We start from the raw sequence: 21,168 nt of genomic DNA, 5'->3' as shown, positions 1-21,168 counted from the left end.
CATAAGGGTCTAATAACACTGTTAACAGTCTGGCCTCCGGTAATGTGGAAAACCCAAATGACGAACAGCTCACCAGTGGTAACCCACGGCCTTCTCAAGGCTTTCGCACAGATACCTTCAAAGCCTCTGTTAACTCTTGAGAGACTGATGAACGGCGGTATTGTGATGACTTATTATATAGTACTTAAAGATAACTTGCAAAACAAAGGGAGACTACAATAAGAGGTGGCTATTTCCAGGAACACACAGAAGATTCTTTTCAGCCCTGATTTCAACGTTTTACAATATAACTTTATCAAAACAAAATTCATGAAAACCACAGGCTAGTGAAAGAGAGAGGAAAATGAACGTAAAGATGTATAATTCATGGTAATAGTACACAGGGAAATATATTCTAGATTTGAGCAAGACTATTAGTAATCAAATGTTGAACTGAGTGGTTAAATTGTAAACCCTAGCAATGTATGGATTTAGTTTTCCTAAGTCATTATTTTTCTGATACTTGAAAATATCTATGTGGAGCTAAGCTAGCTCCTATTAGTAACCAAATTCAATTCACAGGGCTCCTGCTATCATTGAAATGTCAACAACGTGCACGATAATGTTCCTTTTAGGATAACCAGGCTCATTTGATTAGTTTTAGAAATAACAATAGTTAATACTGTGACTTCAAGGTTGTTATTAAAATCTACCCATTTATATTTAAATATTTTACTCTAAAAATATATTTTATTTTTTAAGATCCTTGGTATCAAAAAGTCAAAACTGATTTTTTTTTTTTCTGTTGAAACCAAAAGCACACGTACACAGAATTCTGAGAAAATGAAACTTTATCAGTAAGCTTGCACATGTATGAACTTTTTGGTAAGGAAAATTGTAAAAAGAGGTCGTCCTTAGGCATTTATTCAAAGTTAATGACCCCACAAATGCTACTATAAAGGTGTAAGGGTCTGCTTCTAGGTATCAGCATGCTCATCAAACACAGTTCAAGAAAATAGCCCAAGAGCATTGGAAAAGGTTGTTCTTGAGAAATTCTGTTAGAAGGGAAGGGGAAGCCAAAAGGAGTGGAATCTTCTTCTGATTCAGGATGAAAATATATTTTACACAACCCCTGATCTGAATTGAATATGGCTACCTGTTATCTTCAGAACTGAAAAGAAAAATTCCCAGTATTGACCTTTCTACTTACGGAAAGTCTCTCTGAAGATCTGCTGTGTCTTCTAGAGTCTGTCAATCACAGTTCAAAATTACCTTGATTTGTTTTTTTACCTGTATCAGAAAGGTGGCTAGTCTTACACAGGAGATCTAATTTTCGGTTCCACACACACAGGTCATTCCCACCAGAAAGCCAGACATCTAGTCTCTGAAGAACAGTTAAACACTGCAAAATGTATTTGAAATGTATATCAGGTTAGAAACTCAAGCAGTCATTGTTCAGTGATTTTAAAATATATCTACAAGTTCTTTAACCCCTTCCTTCAATAGGTGGAGCTTATTTCTCCTTAGTAGAGCATGTGGGCACTACTAAGTGACTAGCTTCTACCAAACAGAATCTGGCAAGAGGGATGATGTGTGACTTATAAGACTCAGTCATAAAATATACTGTGGCCTCCTCCTTGTTCTCTCTTGGATCACATACTCTAAGGTGAAGACACTAAAGCGGTCACGTGGAGAAAGGTTCATGTAGCAAAGAGCTGAGGCCTCTGGGCAAAAACCAGCACTAACTTGCCAAGCACATAGGTAAGCCTCCTGGGAGGTAGCTCCTCCACCACAGTCAGCCCTTCAGAGAGCAGGAGCCTCAGGAGAGGCCCTGAGCCAGAACCACCCAGAGAAGATGCTCTCTAGTCCTAATCACAAACACTGTGAGATGACAAATGTTTATTGTTTTAAGACACTATGTTTTGAGGTAATTTGTTACTCACTAATAAATTACTAATACACAACTGCCTCAACTCCTTTTTAAATCAAACTGAAACTATGACCTTAGTTTCTCTGTATCTTTAGAATAAACGCCAAAGTCTTCTCAATTCTATACATTTGGTAGACTCAGGAAAGTCAGTGTTTCACATAAGCCCTTTACCTTTAATAGTACTCTCCTTGTCTACTGACTGAGTCAGACAAGGGCAACAGCAAGGGAGAAGAACAGAAAATAAAAGGCAGAGGTTCTGGTATCTTGCCTAGGCTGAGCAGGGCTGCTTTTAAAACTGTTGGATTTAAAAAAATTGAAAATAACCAATGCAGTTTATATTTCTAGTGCTCCTACTCTAATCTCTGGTTTTTTTTTTTGTTTTGTTTTGTTTTTTTTTTGAGACGGAGTCTTGCTCTGTCGCCCGGGCTGGAGTGCAGTGGCTGGATCTCAGCTCACTGCAAGCTCCACCTCCCGAGTTTACGCCATTCTCCTGCCTCAGCATCCCGAGTAGCTGGGACTACAGGCGCCCGCCACCTCGCCCGGCTAGTTTTTTGTATTTTTTTAGTAGAGACGGGGTTTCACCGTGTTAGCCAGGATGGTCTCGATCTCCTGACCTCGTGATCCGCCCGTCTCGGCCTCCCAAAGTGCTGCGTTTACAGGCTTGAGCCACCGCGCCCGGCCTAATCTCTGAATTTTTAATGCTAGTGCTTCATTTCTTTTTACTGCCAAATAGTATTCCACTGTGTGGACATACATTGTGTTTATTCATCAGTTGATGGACATATAGGTTGTTTCCATTTTTGACAATTATAATATTGCTATGAACAATTATGTATACATTTTTATATGAACTTACATTTTCATATCTCTTGGGGATATACCAAGGAGTGAGACTGCTGGGTCAAATGATAATTCTGTTTAACTGTTTTCCAAGGTGGCTGTATTGTATCATTCTAGATCCCACCAGAAGTGTATGAAGGTCACAGTTGCTCCACATTCTTACCAACACTTGTCTTTTACATATTAGCCACTCTAGTATATAGGAAATAGTATTTCACTGTGGTTTTGACTTGCATTTCTCCAGTGACTAATGATGTTGAACCTCTTTTTCATGTGCTTATTTGCCACTTGTTCATCTTCTTTGGAGAAATTTCTTTCTTTCAAATCTTGTGTATTTTTAATTGGAGTATTTGCTTTTTTACTGAATTCTTCATAGATTGTAGACACAAGTCCCTTATCAGATATACGATTTGAAAATATTTTCTCCAATTCTGTGTGTTGTCTTTTCACTTTGAAGCACAAAAACTTTTCATTTTGATGAGGTCCAATTTAGTTTTTTGGTTTTTTGTTGTTGATATGCTTTTGCTGTCATATTTAAGATACCTAGCCCAAGGTCACAAAGATGTACTCCTTTATTTCTTCCAAGATTTTTGTAGTTTTAACTCTTATATTTGGGTCTTTGACCCATTTTGAGTTAACTTTTGGATATGACATGCAGTAGGGATTAAAATTTCATTATTTTGTATGTGGATGTCCAATTGACACAGCATCATTTTTGAAGAGACTATTCTTTCTTCCATTAAAGGTTCTTGGCACTCTTGTCAAAAAATCAATTGGCTATGCGAGGCTTTACTTCTGGGCCTTTAATTCTATTCCATTGATCTGCATGTCTATCACTATGCCAAAACCACACTGTCTTGACTACTGTAGCTTCATATTAAGTTTTGAAATTGGGAAGTGTGTCTTGGAACTTTGTTTTTCCATCTTAAGACTGTTTCGGCTATTCTGGGTCCCTTGCACTCCCATATGAATTTTAGGATCAGCTTGTAAATTTCTCAAAAAAAAAAAAAAAAAAAAAAGGCCAGCTACAATTTTGATAACGATTGGGTTCAATCTGTAGATCAATGTGGGTAGTGGTGTAATCATAACAATAGTAAAATTTGACCCATGCACTCAGGATGTCTTTCCATTTATTTAGATCTTTAATATCTTTCAACAATGTTTTGTAGTTTTTGGTATGTAAGTCTCATACTTCTTCAAATTTCTTTTAATAGTGATGGGGTATTGCTACGTTGGCCAGGTTAGTCTTGAACTCCTGGTCTCAAGCAATCCTCCCACCTCAGCCTCCCAAAGTGCTAGGATTATAGGCATATGCCACCCTGCCCAGCCTACATCCATTTCTGAGTATTTTATTCTTTTGGATGCTACTGTAAATGGAATTGTTTCTTAATTTTTGGAATGTTCATTGATAATGAACAGAAATACAATTGATTTCTGTGTGTTGATATTATATCCTGAAACCTTGCTAAATCCATTTACTAGCCTCAATAGTTTGGTTGTGGACTTAGGATTTTCTATATACACAAGATCATGTCATTTGGGAATAGAGATAGTTTTAGTTCTTCCTTTCCAATATGGATATGGATGTCATTTATTTCTTTTTTTAACTGCCCAACTGCCCTGGCTAGAACCTCCAGTACAATGTTAAAACAGATGTGCTGAGAGCAGACATCCTTGTCTTGTGCCTGATCTTTGGGGGAAATTATTTGTCTTTCACCATTTTTTTTTAATAATTTTTTTTTTTTTTTTTTGAGACAGGGTCATGCTCTATCGTCCAGGCTACAGTGCAGTGGCACAATTACAACTCACTGCAGCCTCAAACTCCTGGACTCAAGCGATCCTTCCACCTTAGCCTCCAGTAATAACAGTAATAACTTCCTCCTGTAATAACTGGGATTACAGACATGTGCCACCAGGCCTGGCGAATTTTTGTTTGTTTGGTTTTTTTTTGGTAGAGAAGTTTCACCATGTTGCTCAGGCTGGTCTCGAACTCCTGAGCTCAAGTAATCCACTCACTTTGGTCTCCCAAAGTGCTAGGATTGCAGGCATGAGCCACCACACCCAGCCTAGCCTTTTACCATTAATACAAAATTAGCCTTGAGATTTTCACAGAAGCCCTTTATTAGGTTAAAGAAATTCTCATCTATTCCTAGTCTGTGGGGTATTTTTATCATGAAAGGGTGGTGGAGTTTGTCAAATGCCTTCTGTTTTCTATTGAGATGATCCTGTGGTTTTGGTCCTTTACTCTTACTAGAATGTATTTCATTGATTAATTTTCAGATGTTAAACTAAGCTCATATTCCAGGGATAAATCTCACTTGGTCATGGTGTATAATCCGTTTTAGACGTTGCTGAATTTGCTTTGATAATATTTTATTGAGCAAATTGTTAATATTTATAACAAAAAATATACATTTTACCACTAGCATTTTCCTCTTTTAATATTCTTCTGAAATATAAATTTTAGTATATATATCTACCATAATTTATTTTCTTATAAGAAATTTAGGGCACTTCCAAACATCCATTTATAAAAATGTATTTGTAGTACACATTTCTGTTCATAAATCTCTGCCCTATTTTCTGATTATTTCCTTTAAAGAGTTTTCTAGAATGATCACTGGATTAATACCTATAATAATTTATGTAGATTCATTCATAATGCCAAACTACCTTCCAAGAAGACATCAATTTATAGTCTCAATATGCAATAAAATGCCAATTTCACTATCTCCTTGCTAACATCAACCCTTATAAAAAACGTTGCTAGTTCAAAAAATAAATGATAGTATTTCTCATATTGGGGATATAAATTTCTTAGATAAGCTATCTATTCAAGAACAACTGGACCACTGAATTAAATGAATACAATGCTATTTTTTAACAATTTTTATGTGAAACAGGATCACAGCAGGAGAAAACAAACACAAATATCTAGCTGATTCACATTATGGTAAAACCCCTTTTAAAACTACTTTCACTTTATTGGAATAAGATACTTTTTTAGTGACCAGTTCCTATAACCAGTTCATAACACAGTTTACCAAAGGAATTTCCCCCAGATACATTAAATTTTTTTCTCTCTTTTTGTTCCTTCAAGCCACATATTTTCATTGGAAACTTAACGACCTTAGTTTTTCAGATAGCAAGAATATTTTTAAAGGAATGTAAATGGCGCATCATTTCAGGTCACATAGAGATTTTAATCAAATCAATACTTTAATGACTTCTTTAAAAATCCACTGTTAAGTTAGATAAAAGCATATATAGTACATGGCACTTTCTTCCCCTGAAACTTGACTAAGTTGATATTTTGAACAGCACAGCGCCATAATCCTGCCTTTTTGGGAAAAAATGAACTATCCTAACTAGTGGCACACAGCAATTCTTTTTACATTAAGAAAAAAAAAAGAAACAAAAGAGCTCCAATATGGAGATCAGTTATCCTTAAAGTAAATGAGAGAACATCTAATACTACTACTATCTTTTACCAAAACTTGCTTACGTTACTAAAAAACAGTGGCACTTTCTCTGAACACTTAATTTCTGTAGGTATCACAAGCAACCTAGTCTTATCTGTTTGTTTCTCTAAAATGTAGCAGAGCTTCTGTCATATAATCAGCCCCAATCAATCACTGTTTGTAAAACGAATAAACCTAACACTAGCAGCAAATTAGCCATGTCAGATTTTTAGTTTTGAAACTAAGTAACTGACATGTCTTGCCTTTGTGACCTTAGTGAAGGCAGAAGTCACGGGACAAATAATTCTATATTTTAAATTCAAAGTATAAAGAAAACAGACCAGCTACTATTATGGTCATTCTGCAAGTACTATCTCTTCCTAGAATTACCTACAAAAAAACATACTGGGTACTACCTTTTTCCTTATCTTGCTATTGGGATTATCCCTTGCTCTAATTTCAAATTGAAACATTCTAACACTTAATACATACGCTCTCAAAAATCTGGTCTTACACAAATCAAATGACTACAAGTGTGTGGAAAGAAATAATTCATAAGACCCACAAAAGTAATTTCGTCTAACTTTTTAAACCATGTCTTCTCAGACAAAAATAGATTGCCATAAAAACTCATATTTACTTAAGATTTTACCTTTACAGTAGACTGGAAGCATGATATTCTCTGAACTTGTCTGCCAGTATCACTATCCCACACCTAAATTTGTGTTAAGAAATAATTTCTAGACAGAATTTTAAAATCTCAATTATAACTTTTCTAATTAACAATTAAACCACAAATGTTAAGCAGTTAGAAATTCTTTAAATAAAACATAAAATACTTAGTGTTTATACCACCACAAAAATGAATTCATATAGTGAGTCATCAACTTAGCAAAGCAGGCTTATGATCTAAAATAAGTTTGAGGTAAATTTTACTATCAAATTATTTGAAAATGCCAACATAATGAATGGTCTGAAGTACTGAATCTTTACAAGCACTAAATATTGCAACTGTTTAAAGTTTATTCTCCAGAATAGTCTACCGTAATCTAATAAGCATAAAGTACTTATACCAAAAACTATCATGTCAATTAATATTTACTGAAAGCTCCCTATAATGTGGATAGCATGATTTACTACTGTTATCTTGATTCGAGAAGACACTAACAGTGTATTACCATTACCTGTATATGCATTTAACATAATCAGAGGGCCTCTCACAAAACATCCAAGTTTAGTTTGACTTAAGCACAGTGATTTTCAAACTTTCATACCATTTCCTATAGTAAGAAATATATTTTACACCATGTCTGAAAACATATTTACATACATGTATGTACCATGGATACAAATGTATATGCATGTATTAAAAACTGAAACTAATTTCACGAACTAGTTAACCTTACCATGGCCAATGCCTTTTGTTATATTTTTATTATACAGATGTGCCTTGACTTAAAGTAGTTTTCTCCCACAATAAACCCATTCTAAGTGGAAAATATCCTAAGTCAAAATGCATTTAACACATCTATCAATCATCATAGCTTAGCCTGTCCTAACTTATATGTGCTTAGAACACTTACATAAGCTTATAGTTGGGCAAAAAAAAAAAGGCATCTGGCAACACAGTACACTGTAGAGTAAGGCTGTTTACCCTTGTGATCTCACAGCTGACCAGGAGCTGCAGCTCCAGGCTGCTGCTGCCCAGCACTGGTAAAGACTATTGTCCAACGTATCACTAGTGTGAGAAAATATCAAACTTCAAAATTCAAAGTACAGCTTCTACTTAATGCACCTCCCTTTCACACCATCATAAAGTTGAAAAACTCTAAGTCAGACCACCCTAGGTCGGGGACCATCTACATTCTGTGTCATGTTTTAGATGGAGCTGGATTATCATGAGAATTACATTTTATGTATATAACACACGAAACACACTGCTAGCATACAAAAAGTGCTCCCAGTAATTAGGAAATGTTTTCCGGCCTTGTATTTACCACAATTCTAGCAGTGTCTCACAGCCTTTTCACTTATTTCACTTTTTGCAAGCAAAACGTTTAATATTCAGTAACTTGAGCTCTTAAGGCTATTGCTTTAAAAAATTATCTACCTTCAGTATTTAATTAAGGAAGTTAGTTTTTACAGGTTGGGTATCCCTTATCCAAAATGCTGAAGACCAGAAGTGTTTCTGATTTTTTTTGGATTTTGGAATATGTGCATATATCTAATGAACTATCTTGGGGACGGAACCGAGGTCTAAACACAAAATTCATTTATTTTTCATATACACCTTATACATATAGCCTAAGGTAGTTTTATACAATATTTTTGGCAATTTTGTGCATTAAATAAAATTTTGACTGCAACCTGTCACATGATGTCAGGTATAAAATTTTCCACTTGTGGCATCACGTCAGTGCTTAAAAAGTTTTGGATTTTGGAGCATTTCAGATTTTGGATTTTCAGATTAGGGATGCTCAACCTGTAGTAAAAACGCAAGCAGAGTAAATTTAGAATTCATCTGGGTAAGACAGATTGCCAAATAAGCGGCCTAGAATTTTTTTCTAACAACAAAAATCATTCAGCAAAGGAAATGAGTTCATACTATCATTTACAGGTAAAATTCATAGTGACACTGTCCCAGCTACTAACTTCCGTATGTAATTTTAATCACTGCCTTAAAATATTGTTATAGTGTCTTAGGAGTGGTCTAACAAAGTATTTTAAATTCTATTTGTGCAAAGATTACACTGATATCAAAAAAAGAGAGCTTTATTTCATAATATTTGCCTCTACAGAGTAGCAATAAAGCAACTCTGACCTAACCATCTGAGTGAATTTTATGCCCTTGTTTTATGTTGTATCGTAATCACAAACACACGTGTGTGTGTATATATATGTATGTATGTATAGAGAGTTTATCCCCATTTAAACCTTTTCGACATTTTTTCAGCTATAAACAATCTGTCTAGAAAGCACTTCAGCTGATGAATTCATTTAAAGCACGTTAAAGTCTGTATCTTGGTTCTATAAGAGCCTAAGAAATACCTATACCTTTGGGCTTACTCCAAAACTTCATCAATGCTTGAAACTGTTTAAACAGAACTTTCAGATAAGCATATACTTTTAAAAATTAATCTGACTGGGTACAGTGGCTCATGCCTGTAATCCCAGCACTTTGGGATGCCAAGGTGGGCAGATCACAAAGTCAGGAGTTTGAGGCCAGCCTTGCCAATATGGTGAAACCCCGTCTCTACTACTAAAAATACAAAAAAATTTGCCAAGTGTGGTGGCACACGCCTGTAGTCCCAGCTACTTGGGAGGCTGAGGCAGAAGAATCGCTTGAACCCAGGAAGTAGAGGCTGCAGTGAGCTGAGATTGTGCCACTCCACTCCAGCCTGGGCAACAGAGAGAGATTCCATCTCAAAAAAAAAAAAAATCTGACACCTTTTTTTAAAAAAATAAAAGTAATGAGAGACAACAGTAATCCATAAGCACTTGACTCTGGACTTCACAAAGCCAGTTCCACATACAGATATTAAAGGGCTGAGTTTGTTTACAGAAAACATTTTATGAAGTACAGTGGTTTGGGGCTCTGACTCTGCAGTCAGACTTGCCAGTTCTGCCCTACACTGGCTGTGTGCCGTGGGGAAGTTACTTAGCCTCTGTGTGAATCTATTTTTTCATCTGTAAATAAGGATAATTAAAAATAAGGCCAGGCGTGGTGGCTCACGCCTATAATCCCAGCATTTTGGGAGGCCAAGGTGAGTGGATCACCAGAGGTCAGGAGTTTGAGACCAGCCTGACCAACATAGTGAAACCCCATCTCTACTAAAAATACAAAATTAGCTGGGCATGGTGGCACAGGCCTGTAATCCCAGCTACTCGGGAGGCTGAAGCAGGAGAATCACTTGAACCCGGGAGGCACAGGCTGCTGTGAGTGAAGATCGCACCATTGCACTCCAGCCTGAGCAATAAGAGCGAAACTCTGTCTCAAAAAAAAAGGGAATAATTAAAAATACCTATGTCAAAGGGCTAATTTTAAAGATTAAATGAGTTCACATATGTAAAACAATTAGAACAATGCCTGTTACACATAAGCACTTTACTACTGCTATTCCATCTTAACTTTTTACCTAAAAGTGTGGGTAAAGAAAAAGTAATTTTCCTTTTATAAAATTGTTAATTATTAAATATTAAACACTCAACAAACGGTAATTCACTTTTCTGTCAGACTCAGATGCTCAAAAGATTTTTATGGGTTGGGCCTATTTGGTTTCTTCTGCTCTGTAGTGAGGAAAAAAAAGTAAATTACTCTCCAGTCCAACTCATCGTTGTTTCCCTAAATTGAAAAGTAAATTGAGATAATAAAATGAATTATTTTTAAGTCCACATTCTTCCATTTTATCAATTTTATACAACATGAGAGAGTAACTCTGCAAAGAACAGCAAGAGTTGTGGAGTTTCCATCAATAACAAGCCTTAACCTCCTATTTCCAGTCTAATACTTATCAGATACCTAATAAATGGTATCTTATAATAGAACACAAATCATTTTTGCTGTAACAAGAATATACAGACAAGACCCTATCAGCTAAAGACTAATAATGTATGTGGTGGCTCGCTGGGCCACTATAGCTTGTTCATTTCTTCTAGATTAAAGGATACAGTAACTGTTCTATCAGCAGAGGCTGTCAGGATGAGTTGATTTTTTTCTTCACAAGATTCCAAGGAAGGAAATGTAATAATAGCTGTTATCTTTTGAGTGTGTCCATTCAGTTCTAAAAGTTTTTCCCCTGTCTGAAATACCAATAAAAACGTTAATAGGCCTAGCTTTCACAATTTAGATAATCACAAATGACAACATTAAGTAGAACTGCCATATAGAATATACATATACATTCCATTTAAAATTACTTACTCAGAATTTAACTTAAGCAATCACACAGAATCTAAACAACTGCTGAAAGTATAGCCATAAATAATTTTGATGATTTTCTAATACAAAATGCTAATTTTTAGTATATTTTTATAGAAAATTTTAAGGAGTATTCTTTTCTATAAATTTAAAAATATAATTGTGTAAATTAAGCATAAAAACATCAGTAACTTAGTTTGCAGGAAAAAAATATGGAGTCCTCATTGTCCAAGTATTTGTTATTGAAGTCTCCACAGTTATAAGGTCATAGAAGAAGATAAAAGTCAGCGTAACAACTGTATATGTATCTACACACACATAAGTATACATATCCACTCATTTATTAACCACTTAGAAAGTTAGTCTCCACTCCATCGCTATTTAACACCAACATCTATTCCTATGCATCCAATGCCTTCATCTATCAGTCTCTCACTAATTTACCAAGTAGTATACATGCAGAAATACAAGTAAATGGCAAATCTTTCCAAGATTGCAGGACTTCATGAATGTGGTGAAAATAATGTTAAAGAACTGCTTTTATCACAGGCAAAGCCATTGAAAAATAAAGATCTAACACAGACTAGATAACAATCCAAAATAAAGGTGAGAGGAAGATAAAACACTTCGAAAAAGAACAATCTGAGTAACAAATGATCAGGAAGGGAGGCTCTGAAGAAACTGATGAAGCCTTAAGTATTTATTTTTAAAAAAGTCTTTTTTAATATTAAGTCAAACATGAGAAAAATGTTACATTATGCTATTAAGCAATGTTGAAAGAAAGCTTGTGTGTCTCACAAAAATCAACACAATTCATTTATTCATTTTGGAAGTCAGGGCATAACTATTGATAACCTAAATTTTGTTAAATAAGATTAAAATTTTGTATTTTTTGAATTTTCATACTTTGGCATTTGTTTCTTAGGAAAAAACTTTTTTTTTTTTCCCCGAGATGGTCTTGCTGTGTCACCCAGGCTGGAATGCAGTGGCATGATCGCTGCTCACTGCAACCTCAGTCGCCCGAGTAACTGGGATTACAGGTGTGCGCCACTATGCCCAGCTGATTTCTAGTATTTTTGGTAGAGACAGGGTCTTGCTATGTTGGCCAAGCTGTTCTCAAACTCCTGGCCCCAAGTTACCTGTTCGCCTTGGCCTCCCAAAGTGCTGGGATTACACGCACAAGCCACCACACCCGGCTGGAAAAAAAATCTTAATTTAAAAAACTTTCCCTCTTCATTATGAAATACTGGTCCCCACTGTATATGGATTTATCCTAAGTAGCTCTTTTCAAATATTAATGTGTCAATTAATGATAATGATATGCAAATGTATCCCCAGATAGTATTTATATGAATACATACTCAACTATATAATCATATCTTTATTACACAATGCACACATAATCAATACACACCTGAGCATTCCACACAACTACAATTCCATCATCACCAGCAGATGCAAATCTGGTTAGGGAAAAAGGGTCAAGAAAAAAAAAATCACTGTTGACATTTAATTACTAAGATTAAGAACTATCAAACCTTATTAGTGGTACTTTGACTTACTAATATTAACGAAGATCAAGTTCTTTGAGCTAATTTAAAAAATATTTATGAAACACATTCCAGGTACTGTGCCAGGTATGAAAGATCAAAAGATAAATAAAACATTCATAGGTTTACAAAGAATAACCTGCTAGAAATGTAAAAATAATCTTTAAATTCCTTCTTTGCTTTCAAATTCTATGATTTTAAGAAACCCTTGACTTAAGTGAAATGAAACCAAGCTGAGAAGTGGCTTCAGTGATAGGAAGTGATATTCCAGGGGTGGAACTGATCACAACGTTAGATAAATTCATTACTTCTATTATTCTGTCTGTAAATAATTGTATTTAAAGTCAAGATCTATCCTTTGCTCAGTTCAACTCCTTAGTCTTTCCACATAAATGCTTTGTTCTTGGTTTGGAAAGTTTGAGGACTTTTTAAGGGTTTTTTGTTGTTTTTCAGTGAAGATGCTTGAAATGCACAGGTAAACTTTGTCTCATGACATGAAAAATGAGCTGTGACACTCTGCTATAGCTTCTCTCTCCTTTTTATATCCCATTCACCATATACACAGGGACAACAACCAAATTCTGTAAAGTAGAAGATACCCTTAACACAAACACTATCAAGAGGAATAACCTGTCATACAGGATTATTCATCATCATATTATACTAAAATTCACCATCATCATCATATACTAACCCAACAAAATAGGATACAATAATCACATTGTAAGCATGTCAAATAATGTATTGTTAATGTTGTACACAAGTTTGTAAATAATTTTTAATGACTCAGAATCAATTTAAAGTTATCCCCATAATATCGCTTTCACTCAAATCGAGGTTTTTTTCTTTTTTTTAGTAAAAGAGAAAGAAGTGGTATTAAAGAGAGCCAGCTATGAATGACATATAACTGGCCCCCGATAATTAAGAGATGCTATGTGAGCATCTGTTCTAATGAATTTTATCCCTTTCTAACAAAATCCCACAACTTCAGTCATGAAATACTTTCCTTAACACTCCAAACTGAGTTTCATGTTCAAATTTCTTAACTTCAGTTTCAAAGTTCAGTGCCTTCACTGGCTCAGACAATTCCCATACTCAGTTCTTATTTCAAAACCCTTTGAGTACATCTACTACTGGTAGAACTAAGATTATTCAGGAGATATGAAATTGATCAAATACAGTCTGACAAAGTCTTTTAATAATTTTTAAATACAGAACTACCTATCTTTTTAATGGAAAGGACCTTTCAAATTTAGGTAACTGGGTAAAAATCACATAGTTATTTTTAAATTCATGCCTATCATTTATTCTTATTTTAAAATGTGAGATATAAAAGATCTGGAGATTAAAAAGAAAATGATCATTTTAAAAATAAAAATAGATTTCCTATGCTTAATTATCTACATTTTCTCAATCAGATTAGTAAATAGTACTCTGAATATCAAAAATAGCTGCTGGAAATAAATCTTTAGCAGCTTATGTTTCTGGGCCTATTGATTTCTTTTTATTCGTATAGTGATAGTGGGGAGGGCAGGACTCAAGGTCTTAAGTGTTCTTTGGTATAAAACATCAATTTCTATTGATTCTTTAAACTCTTATAATTGCTTTTCTGCCATTTAGAAGATTGCAAGTTTAAAATACATACTTTTTTTCTAACCCTAATTTTTAACTTCTTATGATTGTTTTATCATGTTTGACTTTCATGAGTTCACAATGAGAGATGACTGAGAACAGCTGAGAGTTTAGAAATGGGATATAGAGCACTTCACCTCAAACTTTAATTCAATCAGTAGGGAACAAAAGTTAAATCTAAATAAGGCTCAACAGTAATGCATGAAATCACAGCCAATTTTTTATTGCTCCAAGGTCAATTATCTGGTTGGTAGATTATTCACGCCTTCTATTCTTATATATATTCTATTGCTACCATTTTTTTTTTCCATTTCAATATTTATTACTACCTCCGCTAAAGAGGAAACTTTAAACTTTAAAATACAAACCAGTATAACTTTGATACATATTAGTACCTGTCATAAAAAAACGAATAAAGGGTTGAGATATCATTCACAAATTACAATTATCCATCCTATTATGATGGATAATGAAAAACTAGCTATACTATATCAGTTTATCTTAAACTAAATCCTAGTCAGTCAAACATACACTTCAACCATCTGCAAATCAGAAATGGAAATACAACCCAAGAATTCTTAATTGTAACTGCTGAAAAGAAGTAATGAACTATAAAATAAAAAAGGATTAAAATGTCAATAAGTTTTAAGCTATTCTATCCAATGGAAGAATAATAATATTGCCAGAAAACATTTTACATACTAATTTTTAAAAACACTCTAATAGAGGGCAAAAACTTAAGCCTAAAAATAAGATTTTGACAGAAACGTTTCTTTACCGATCAGCAAAAAATGTATTTAGTGTGATTCCGTGCTAGGAGTTAGGGAAATGTCAAGACACCTGACATGTGGTTCTTGCTTTGAGATCTTAAAACTTAATGAATGTTTAGAAATATACCATATTTCATCAAATCTAAGACATCAATTGTAAGACACTCTTATTTTATTTATCATTAAGGAAAACATACTGCCAATTACAATTGAAAGACACAATTATATGATGTGTCCAAATTTTAGAGATGTTAAAATAGAAAAAAATATGCTTATTAGAATCATGAACTATAAGAATTACCATATTTATTGATCTTTATCTTTATAACATGGCATTTGCCAGTCTAATGAATCTCTGATTACCTCTGGCAGGTTTTAAGTGCTAAAGAAATGCTTGTTGAATGAATAAATGAATGCATAAGCAAACATTTAAGTGTTCAAGGGCTCTGTGAAATAGATTCATTAATGACAGTAATGTAACCCCATATTTTCCTTTTATCATAATTAATGTAAATATACTACCACAAAAAATAGAAATTTAAAAAATTTAAAACCCAGAAACCTGCCACACAAAAGTACATTTCTGTATTTTTTCATATTCCTGTCCAATTCTTATCCATATACTTCATTTTTTTTTTTTTTTTTTAACTTAAAACCAAGTCCAAGATCACGCCACTGCACTCCAGCCTGGGCAACAGAGCAAGACTCCATCTCAAAAAAAAAAAAAAACCCAAGTCTTTAAAAATACTCCTTGAGACTACAAAATTAAATGACTAAGCAAAAATTATATTCATGAAAAACAAGTTCAACAAGGTGAAACATGGTTTAACAAAGACCTATGGCAGACCTTCTAGAATGTTCCATCCTCTCATCCCCTAATTATGAGAACTAAATTTATTATGATAGCCCATAAGTTACTCAGTCATTCAAGAAATACTTACTAAGCACTAACTATATAGATGCTTAACTCTGAGAATAAAGATCAAGAGATTGTTCTTGCCCTTCAAGAACTCACAGTCCAACATTACTAAGTGATGCTATAGGGTCTAGATCATGAGTCCTTAGAGAACTCTCACTTACAACCATCTTAATGCATAAAAATAATTCCCTCTAAACACCTTCTCTTTGAACATCTCTGAGAAAGTGTTCTCTCGTTCCTTCCAACAGTGGCTGAAACGACAGCAAAGCTTAATAAAGATTTGTAAAAAATAAAGTTGTATACTCCATTAGGAAACATGATGTGATGTTAACACCCATCAATAATCATTGCCTGAAGTCATTATTACATTTATTTACAATAAAATAACACTGAAAAAATGCTGCTACAATGCTAGAAATGAGACAAAACTAAAAAATAGCACAATTTTCATTTAAAGTATATGTTTGTATGCTAAAACTACTTGAAGAAAATTAGAGAAGCATCCAGAGAGAGACTTGTAAAGAAGCTGAAGGAAATTTCAAAGCATTTTCAGGAGGCATAGATGCTGACACAACTAATTCCTTAATTAGATCTACTTCAACATTAATTTCTTTTCCTTAAAAAACAATGTATTATATTAATACAACTCTAACATCTAAAAGTCTAAGGTCTTTTAGCTCACAAATAAAGATTTCATAGTTCCCATGGTTATTTGCAAAGGTAAAACATTTGGTAAGTTCTTCCCTCCCCAAATCACAAATAGAAAGCTAAACTACACATCAAGATTACAGTATTAGAATACCAAAAAAATCTCTGTGACTTCTGTTAGGTGAACCTCCATTCCTCTGCACTCAAGTTTCCATGGAGGACTCCTATTATTAGAGAAACATTCTTGGTCTCTCTCTGCCCCACTTGCTTGAGACAATGAATTAGGCATGCTCAGTTCAGACCCTTGTGGGTTTTCTGAGTTTTTTTTGTTTTTGGAGACGAAGTCTTGACCTGTTGCCCAGGCTGTAGTGCAATGGCACGATCTCAGCTCACTGCAACTTCTACCTCTCAGGTTCTAACGATTCTCCTGCCTCAGCCTCCCAAGTAGCTGGGATTACCGGCACCTGCCACCACACATGGCTAATTTTTTTTTTTTTAGTAGAGATGGAGTTTCACAATGTTGGGCAGGCTGGTCCTCAAACTCCTTACCTTATGATCCGCCCGCCTTGGCCCCACAAAGTTCAGGCATGAGCCATCGCGCCCGGCCCCTTGTGGGTTTTCTGAAGATTCATCTGTTCACAGAGAACATACTAGTCTGCTCTTATTTTTGAGGTAAGCCTGTATCTGAATGGGAGGCCAGCAACTGTTCAGTTGCCCCAGGGATTCATTAAAAAAGTCTACCTGACTCAGGTTGAAGTGTAAGGAAACCCACTGTGGGTGCATATTAAAGCTACATCCTGGCCAGGCATGGTGGCTCACGCCTGTAATCCCAGCACTTTGGGAGGCCAAGGCAGGCAAACCACGAGGTCAGGAGTTCGAGACCAGCTTGGCCAATATGGTGAAACCCCATCTCTATTAAAAATACAAAAATTAGCTCAGTGTGGTGGCACACACCTGCAGTCCCAGCTACTAGGGAGGCTGAGGCAGAAGAATCGCTTGAACCTGGGAAGTAGTGGTTGCAGTGAGCGGAGATCACACTACTGCACTCCAGCCTGGGCAACAGGACGGGACTCCGTCTCAAAAAAAAAAAAACAACAACAAAGAGCCATATCCTGTAATCCAGCTTTGTATCGGTTATTACTTTATGAAGCTGATATGTTCATGTTCATCTGTATGATTCCTGCATCTATCCTCAATAAATTCTGTTCTCAAAGAGAAACAAGGGTGGTTCTCCATTGAACACTCAAAACACTAGTAATATCTAAGAAAACATTTTATTTCATACAGAGGCATAAATACCTTTTAAATTGACATTTTTATTTCCTCTATTTCAAATATAGATCTTTAACTTTTCATTATGGAGAATTTAAATATATACAAAAGTGGAGAGAAGAGCATAATAAAAAGCCACATGTACTCACTGCCTGTCTCTAGTAATTATCAACTTATGGCCAATAGTGTCTTATCTGTACCCAATCCAATCCCTCTGTAAATTATTTTGAAGCAAATCCTAGTCACTGTATTTCATTTTGTATTTCAGAATGCATCTCTAAGGACTCTTTTACATGACACCTAAGTTAACATTTACTTCCTTACTTGACATTTACTTCCTTAATGTCACCAAATACCCAGTCAAGGATCAAATTTACCTGATCACATTTTTCTAAACACTTAGAAGCAGGATCCAAATAAGGCTTATATAGTATACTTGGTTGATGTATCTCTAATATCTCTTTTATTCTAATGATTTTTTTTCTCCATCTATTTTTCCTTGCAATTTATTTGTTGAAAAAAAAGTCACCTGTCTTGTGGAGTTCTCACAGTCTGGATTTTGCTGGCTACTTTTCCCGTGTTGTTATCCAACATGCATCTCTGTCCTCTGTATTTTTTGTTAATTGATAGTTAAATCTAGAGACTAAATAGATCCAAATCTGACTTTTTGGTAAGAGTACCCCAGAGGCAGATTGTATACTCTATCAGGAAATATAATTTCTGGCTGTCTTGTGTGTATATGTGTATATGTTATGATTTAGGCCATCAATAATCACTGCTTAAATTCATTACTTCATTTGAAGGGGTTCAGAGCATGTAACCCCAAACTATGCCAGTCTGACATTATTATTTTTGGCTTAAGGCAACTGAGAAAATGCAGGCACAGAATGAGCTCTGTCCTCCCCACATCTACCTGGGGGAAAAAAACCACAAATCACCCTTGTCAAAGTGCCCCCCCAAACCTCTACCCCACTTCCCATACCAGCAGGGGGATAAAAACCTTTATCACAGATTAGATGACACCAACAGTTTACACAAACCAACCTCATTAATGAGCCCTTCTCTACCATCAGTTTCCATCACATATTTACCTTCTCACAATTTGCCACCCCAAGAAACTCAAAGTCCATTTCCTTTGTCTTGTCACTCAACAAATTTCTTGTTCTGCTAAGATACTATATAAGCCGAAGTTTTATTTTTCTTTTTTGAGACACGGTCTTACTTGGTCATTCAGGCTACAGTCAGTGGCCCCAATCACAGCTCACTGCAGCCTCAACCTCCTGAGCTAAAGTGATCCTCCTACCTCAGCCTCCCAAGTAGCTGGGACCACAGGTGTGCACCAGCACACCCAGCTAATTTTTGTATTTCTTAATAGAAATATGGTTTTGCCATGTTGCCTAGGCTAGCCTCAAACTCCTGAGCTCAAGGAATCCTTCCACCTCGGCCTCTCAAAGTGTTAGGATTACAGGGCTGAGTCATCATGCTCAGCCTAAGCCCAAGTTTTAACCACCCCATGAGTTAAACTTGAGTACTCGTGCGTTTGTGTGTGTACACAATGTATGCATCGATATACTTTTTCTCTCATTAACCTGTCTTTTGTATGTCTATGTTGTAGAGTCCTGGTCAATGAATCTAAGATAGGTAAAAGAAAAGTGTTTTCCTCCCCTACACATTAGAGGTTGCAAAATTACAATATTCTATCATTCTTCCTAGCCTGAATTCTTCTATAAAGAGAAATTTCTTCTCAATTATTACTGATCCCAAGACACAGTTTATATAAGAAAGGCAGTATAGATCTTGACTCTGCCCCTTTATTTACCAATTTTCAAAATAATGAGTTAGCTCCCCAGCATTCTCCAAAGGTGAGTTCTCTTTGTGAAGTATCATTATGAACACATTGATTTAAACATATGTGATATGTTGCAATTCATTGCAGTTATTTCCCGTATCCATGCTCAAGTTGCCAGATGGAATTTTTTTTTTTTTTTTGAGATGGAGTCTCGCTCTGTTGCCCAAACTGGAGTGCAGTGGCCGGATCTCGGCTCACTGCAAGCTCCGCCTTTCGGGTTCACGTCATTCTCCTGCCTCAGTCTCCTGAGCAGCTGGGACTACAGGCACTCACCACCTTGCCCGGCTAGTTTTTTGTATTTTTTAGTAGAGATGGGGTTTCACCGTGTTAGCCAGGATGGTCTCGATCTCCTGACCTTGTGATCTGCCCCTCTTGGCCTCCCAAAGTGCTGGGATTACAGGCTTGAGCCACCACGCCTGGCCCCCAGATGGATTTTTTAAGCTACATTCTAAAGATGTAGATCTTTATATCAAGAAAATAATTTTCAAATGCCTAGTAAGGGTATTTTGTAGTTGAGAGAGACTGATTTTATCTAGAAATTATAGAGTTTTACTAAGGTGACGAATTTGAAACTGAAATACTGTTAGACACTTGCTGTCCTTATCCCAACATTTGATTCTATGCTACTGCATGAAGCAGCAATTACCTTTTCACTCACTCCTGTCATCCTCCCAAACCCTACACCATCTTATCCAACTAAACAAAATTCAGCTACAGCTCCAAAACACAAGCCGAAAGGACAAAATTATTAGAAACAAGGAGAAAAGTAGCAAGGGTGGCACATGCATCTGTGTGATGATACTGCTGTAATTCCCTAACTTGATTCAGGGCACGATCCAAAACAACAGAAATTCAATCAACACGTTCACCACACATGGCAGATTACGGGTTTTAGAAATAGAAAAGTTATTTGGTTAACAGATTTCAGTAAAATTTACTATAATAAAGTTGTCTAAAGTCAATGTCACACTGGATGTAAGTGCTTTAAAAAAAACTGCCAGATATGGAGTCTGTTATTAATATTGTAGCTGTCGGAATTTGTGATAAAAAGGATTCTGCTTATACCCTCTTTTCCAGGCATAAGTACGTTAATAGCTCTAAAAATAGTATTAACTTTTTCAAGCCATCAAATGTTAACCAATGGCATAATTACAGTTTCTGAAAAAGCTGCCCAAAGACATAGCCAATGAGCATGTTCATGCAACTTAAAAATAAAATAGACCACCTTGCAACTATGGAAGCGCAGCAAACACCAACACCTGCCTCCCAAATCCCCTTTCAAGAGAGGACTCACTGCCCAGCTGTGAGGAATCTAGTTATCTGACTGCCTCCAGCTGTTGACTTCAGGATCCATTTCTGCTTTCAAGCCAAAGTTATACTAGCTCAGTTGGCTCCTAGTC

The 21,168-nt window shown here is 35.5% G+C and overlaps 1 protein-coding gene and 1 long non-coding RNA gene across 4 annotated transcripts in view; one reads left to right on the top strand and one right to left on the bottom strand.

The window, feature by feature from the left end:
* Positions 1–21,168, top strand: part of LOC140711498 (uncharacterized) — a 75,377-nt gene that overhangs the window by 15,626 nt on the left and 38,583 nt on the right. The window lies entirely within an intron of this gene.
* The window catches only part of WDR41 (WD repeat domain 41), a 46,985-nt gene that overhangs the window by 20,076 nt on the left and 5,741 nt on the right, over positions 1–21,168 (bottom strand). For all 3 annotated transcript variants that reach the window (XM_073014664.1, XM_073014663.1, XM_007976047.3), the window contains 4 exons: positions 12,543–12,591; positions 10,879–11,010; positions 6,863–6,925; positions 1,270–1,381 (listed from right to left, as the gene is read on the bottom strand). In XM_073014664.1, the coding sequence (XP_072870765.1) occupies positions 1,270–1,381; positions 6,863–6,925; positions 10,879–11,010; positions 12,543–12,591 (356 nt within the window). The remainder of the gene's footprint in view (positions 1–1,269; positions 1,382–6,862; positions 6,926–10,878; positions 11,011–12,542; positions 12,592–21,168) is intronic.

Source organism: Chlorocebus sabaeus, chromosome 4 (assembly GCF_047675955.1).
Source record: "Chlorocebus sabaeus isolate Y175 chromosome 4, mChlSab1.0.hap1, whole genome shotgun sequence".
NCBI lineage: Eukaryota > Metazoa > Chordata > Mammalia > Primates > Cercopithecidae > Chlorocebus > Chlorocebus sabaeus.
The sequence above is the reverse complement of the archived record's forward strand: the minus strand, read 5'-3'. Positions and strand labels throughout refer to the sequence as shown.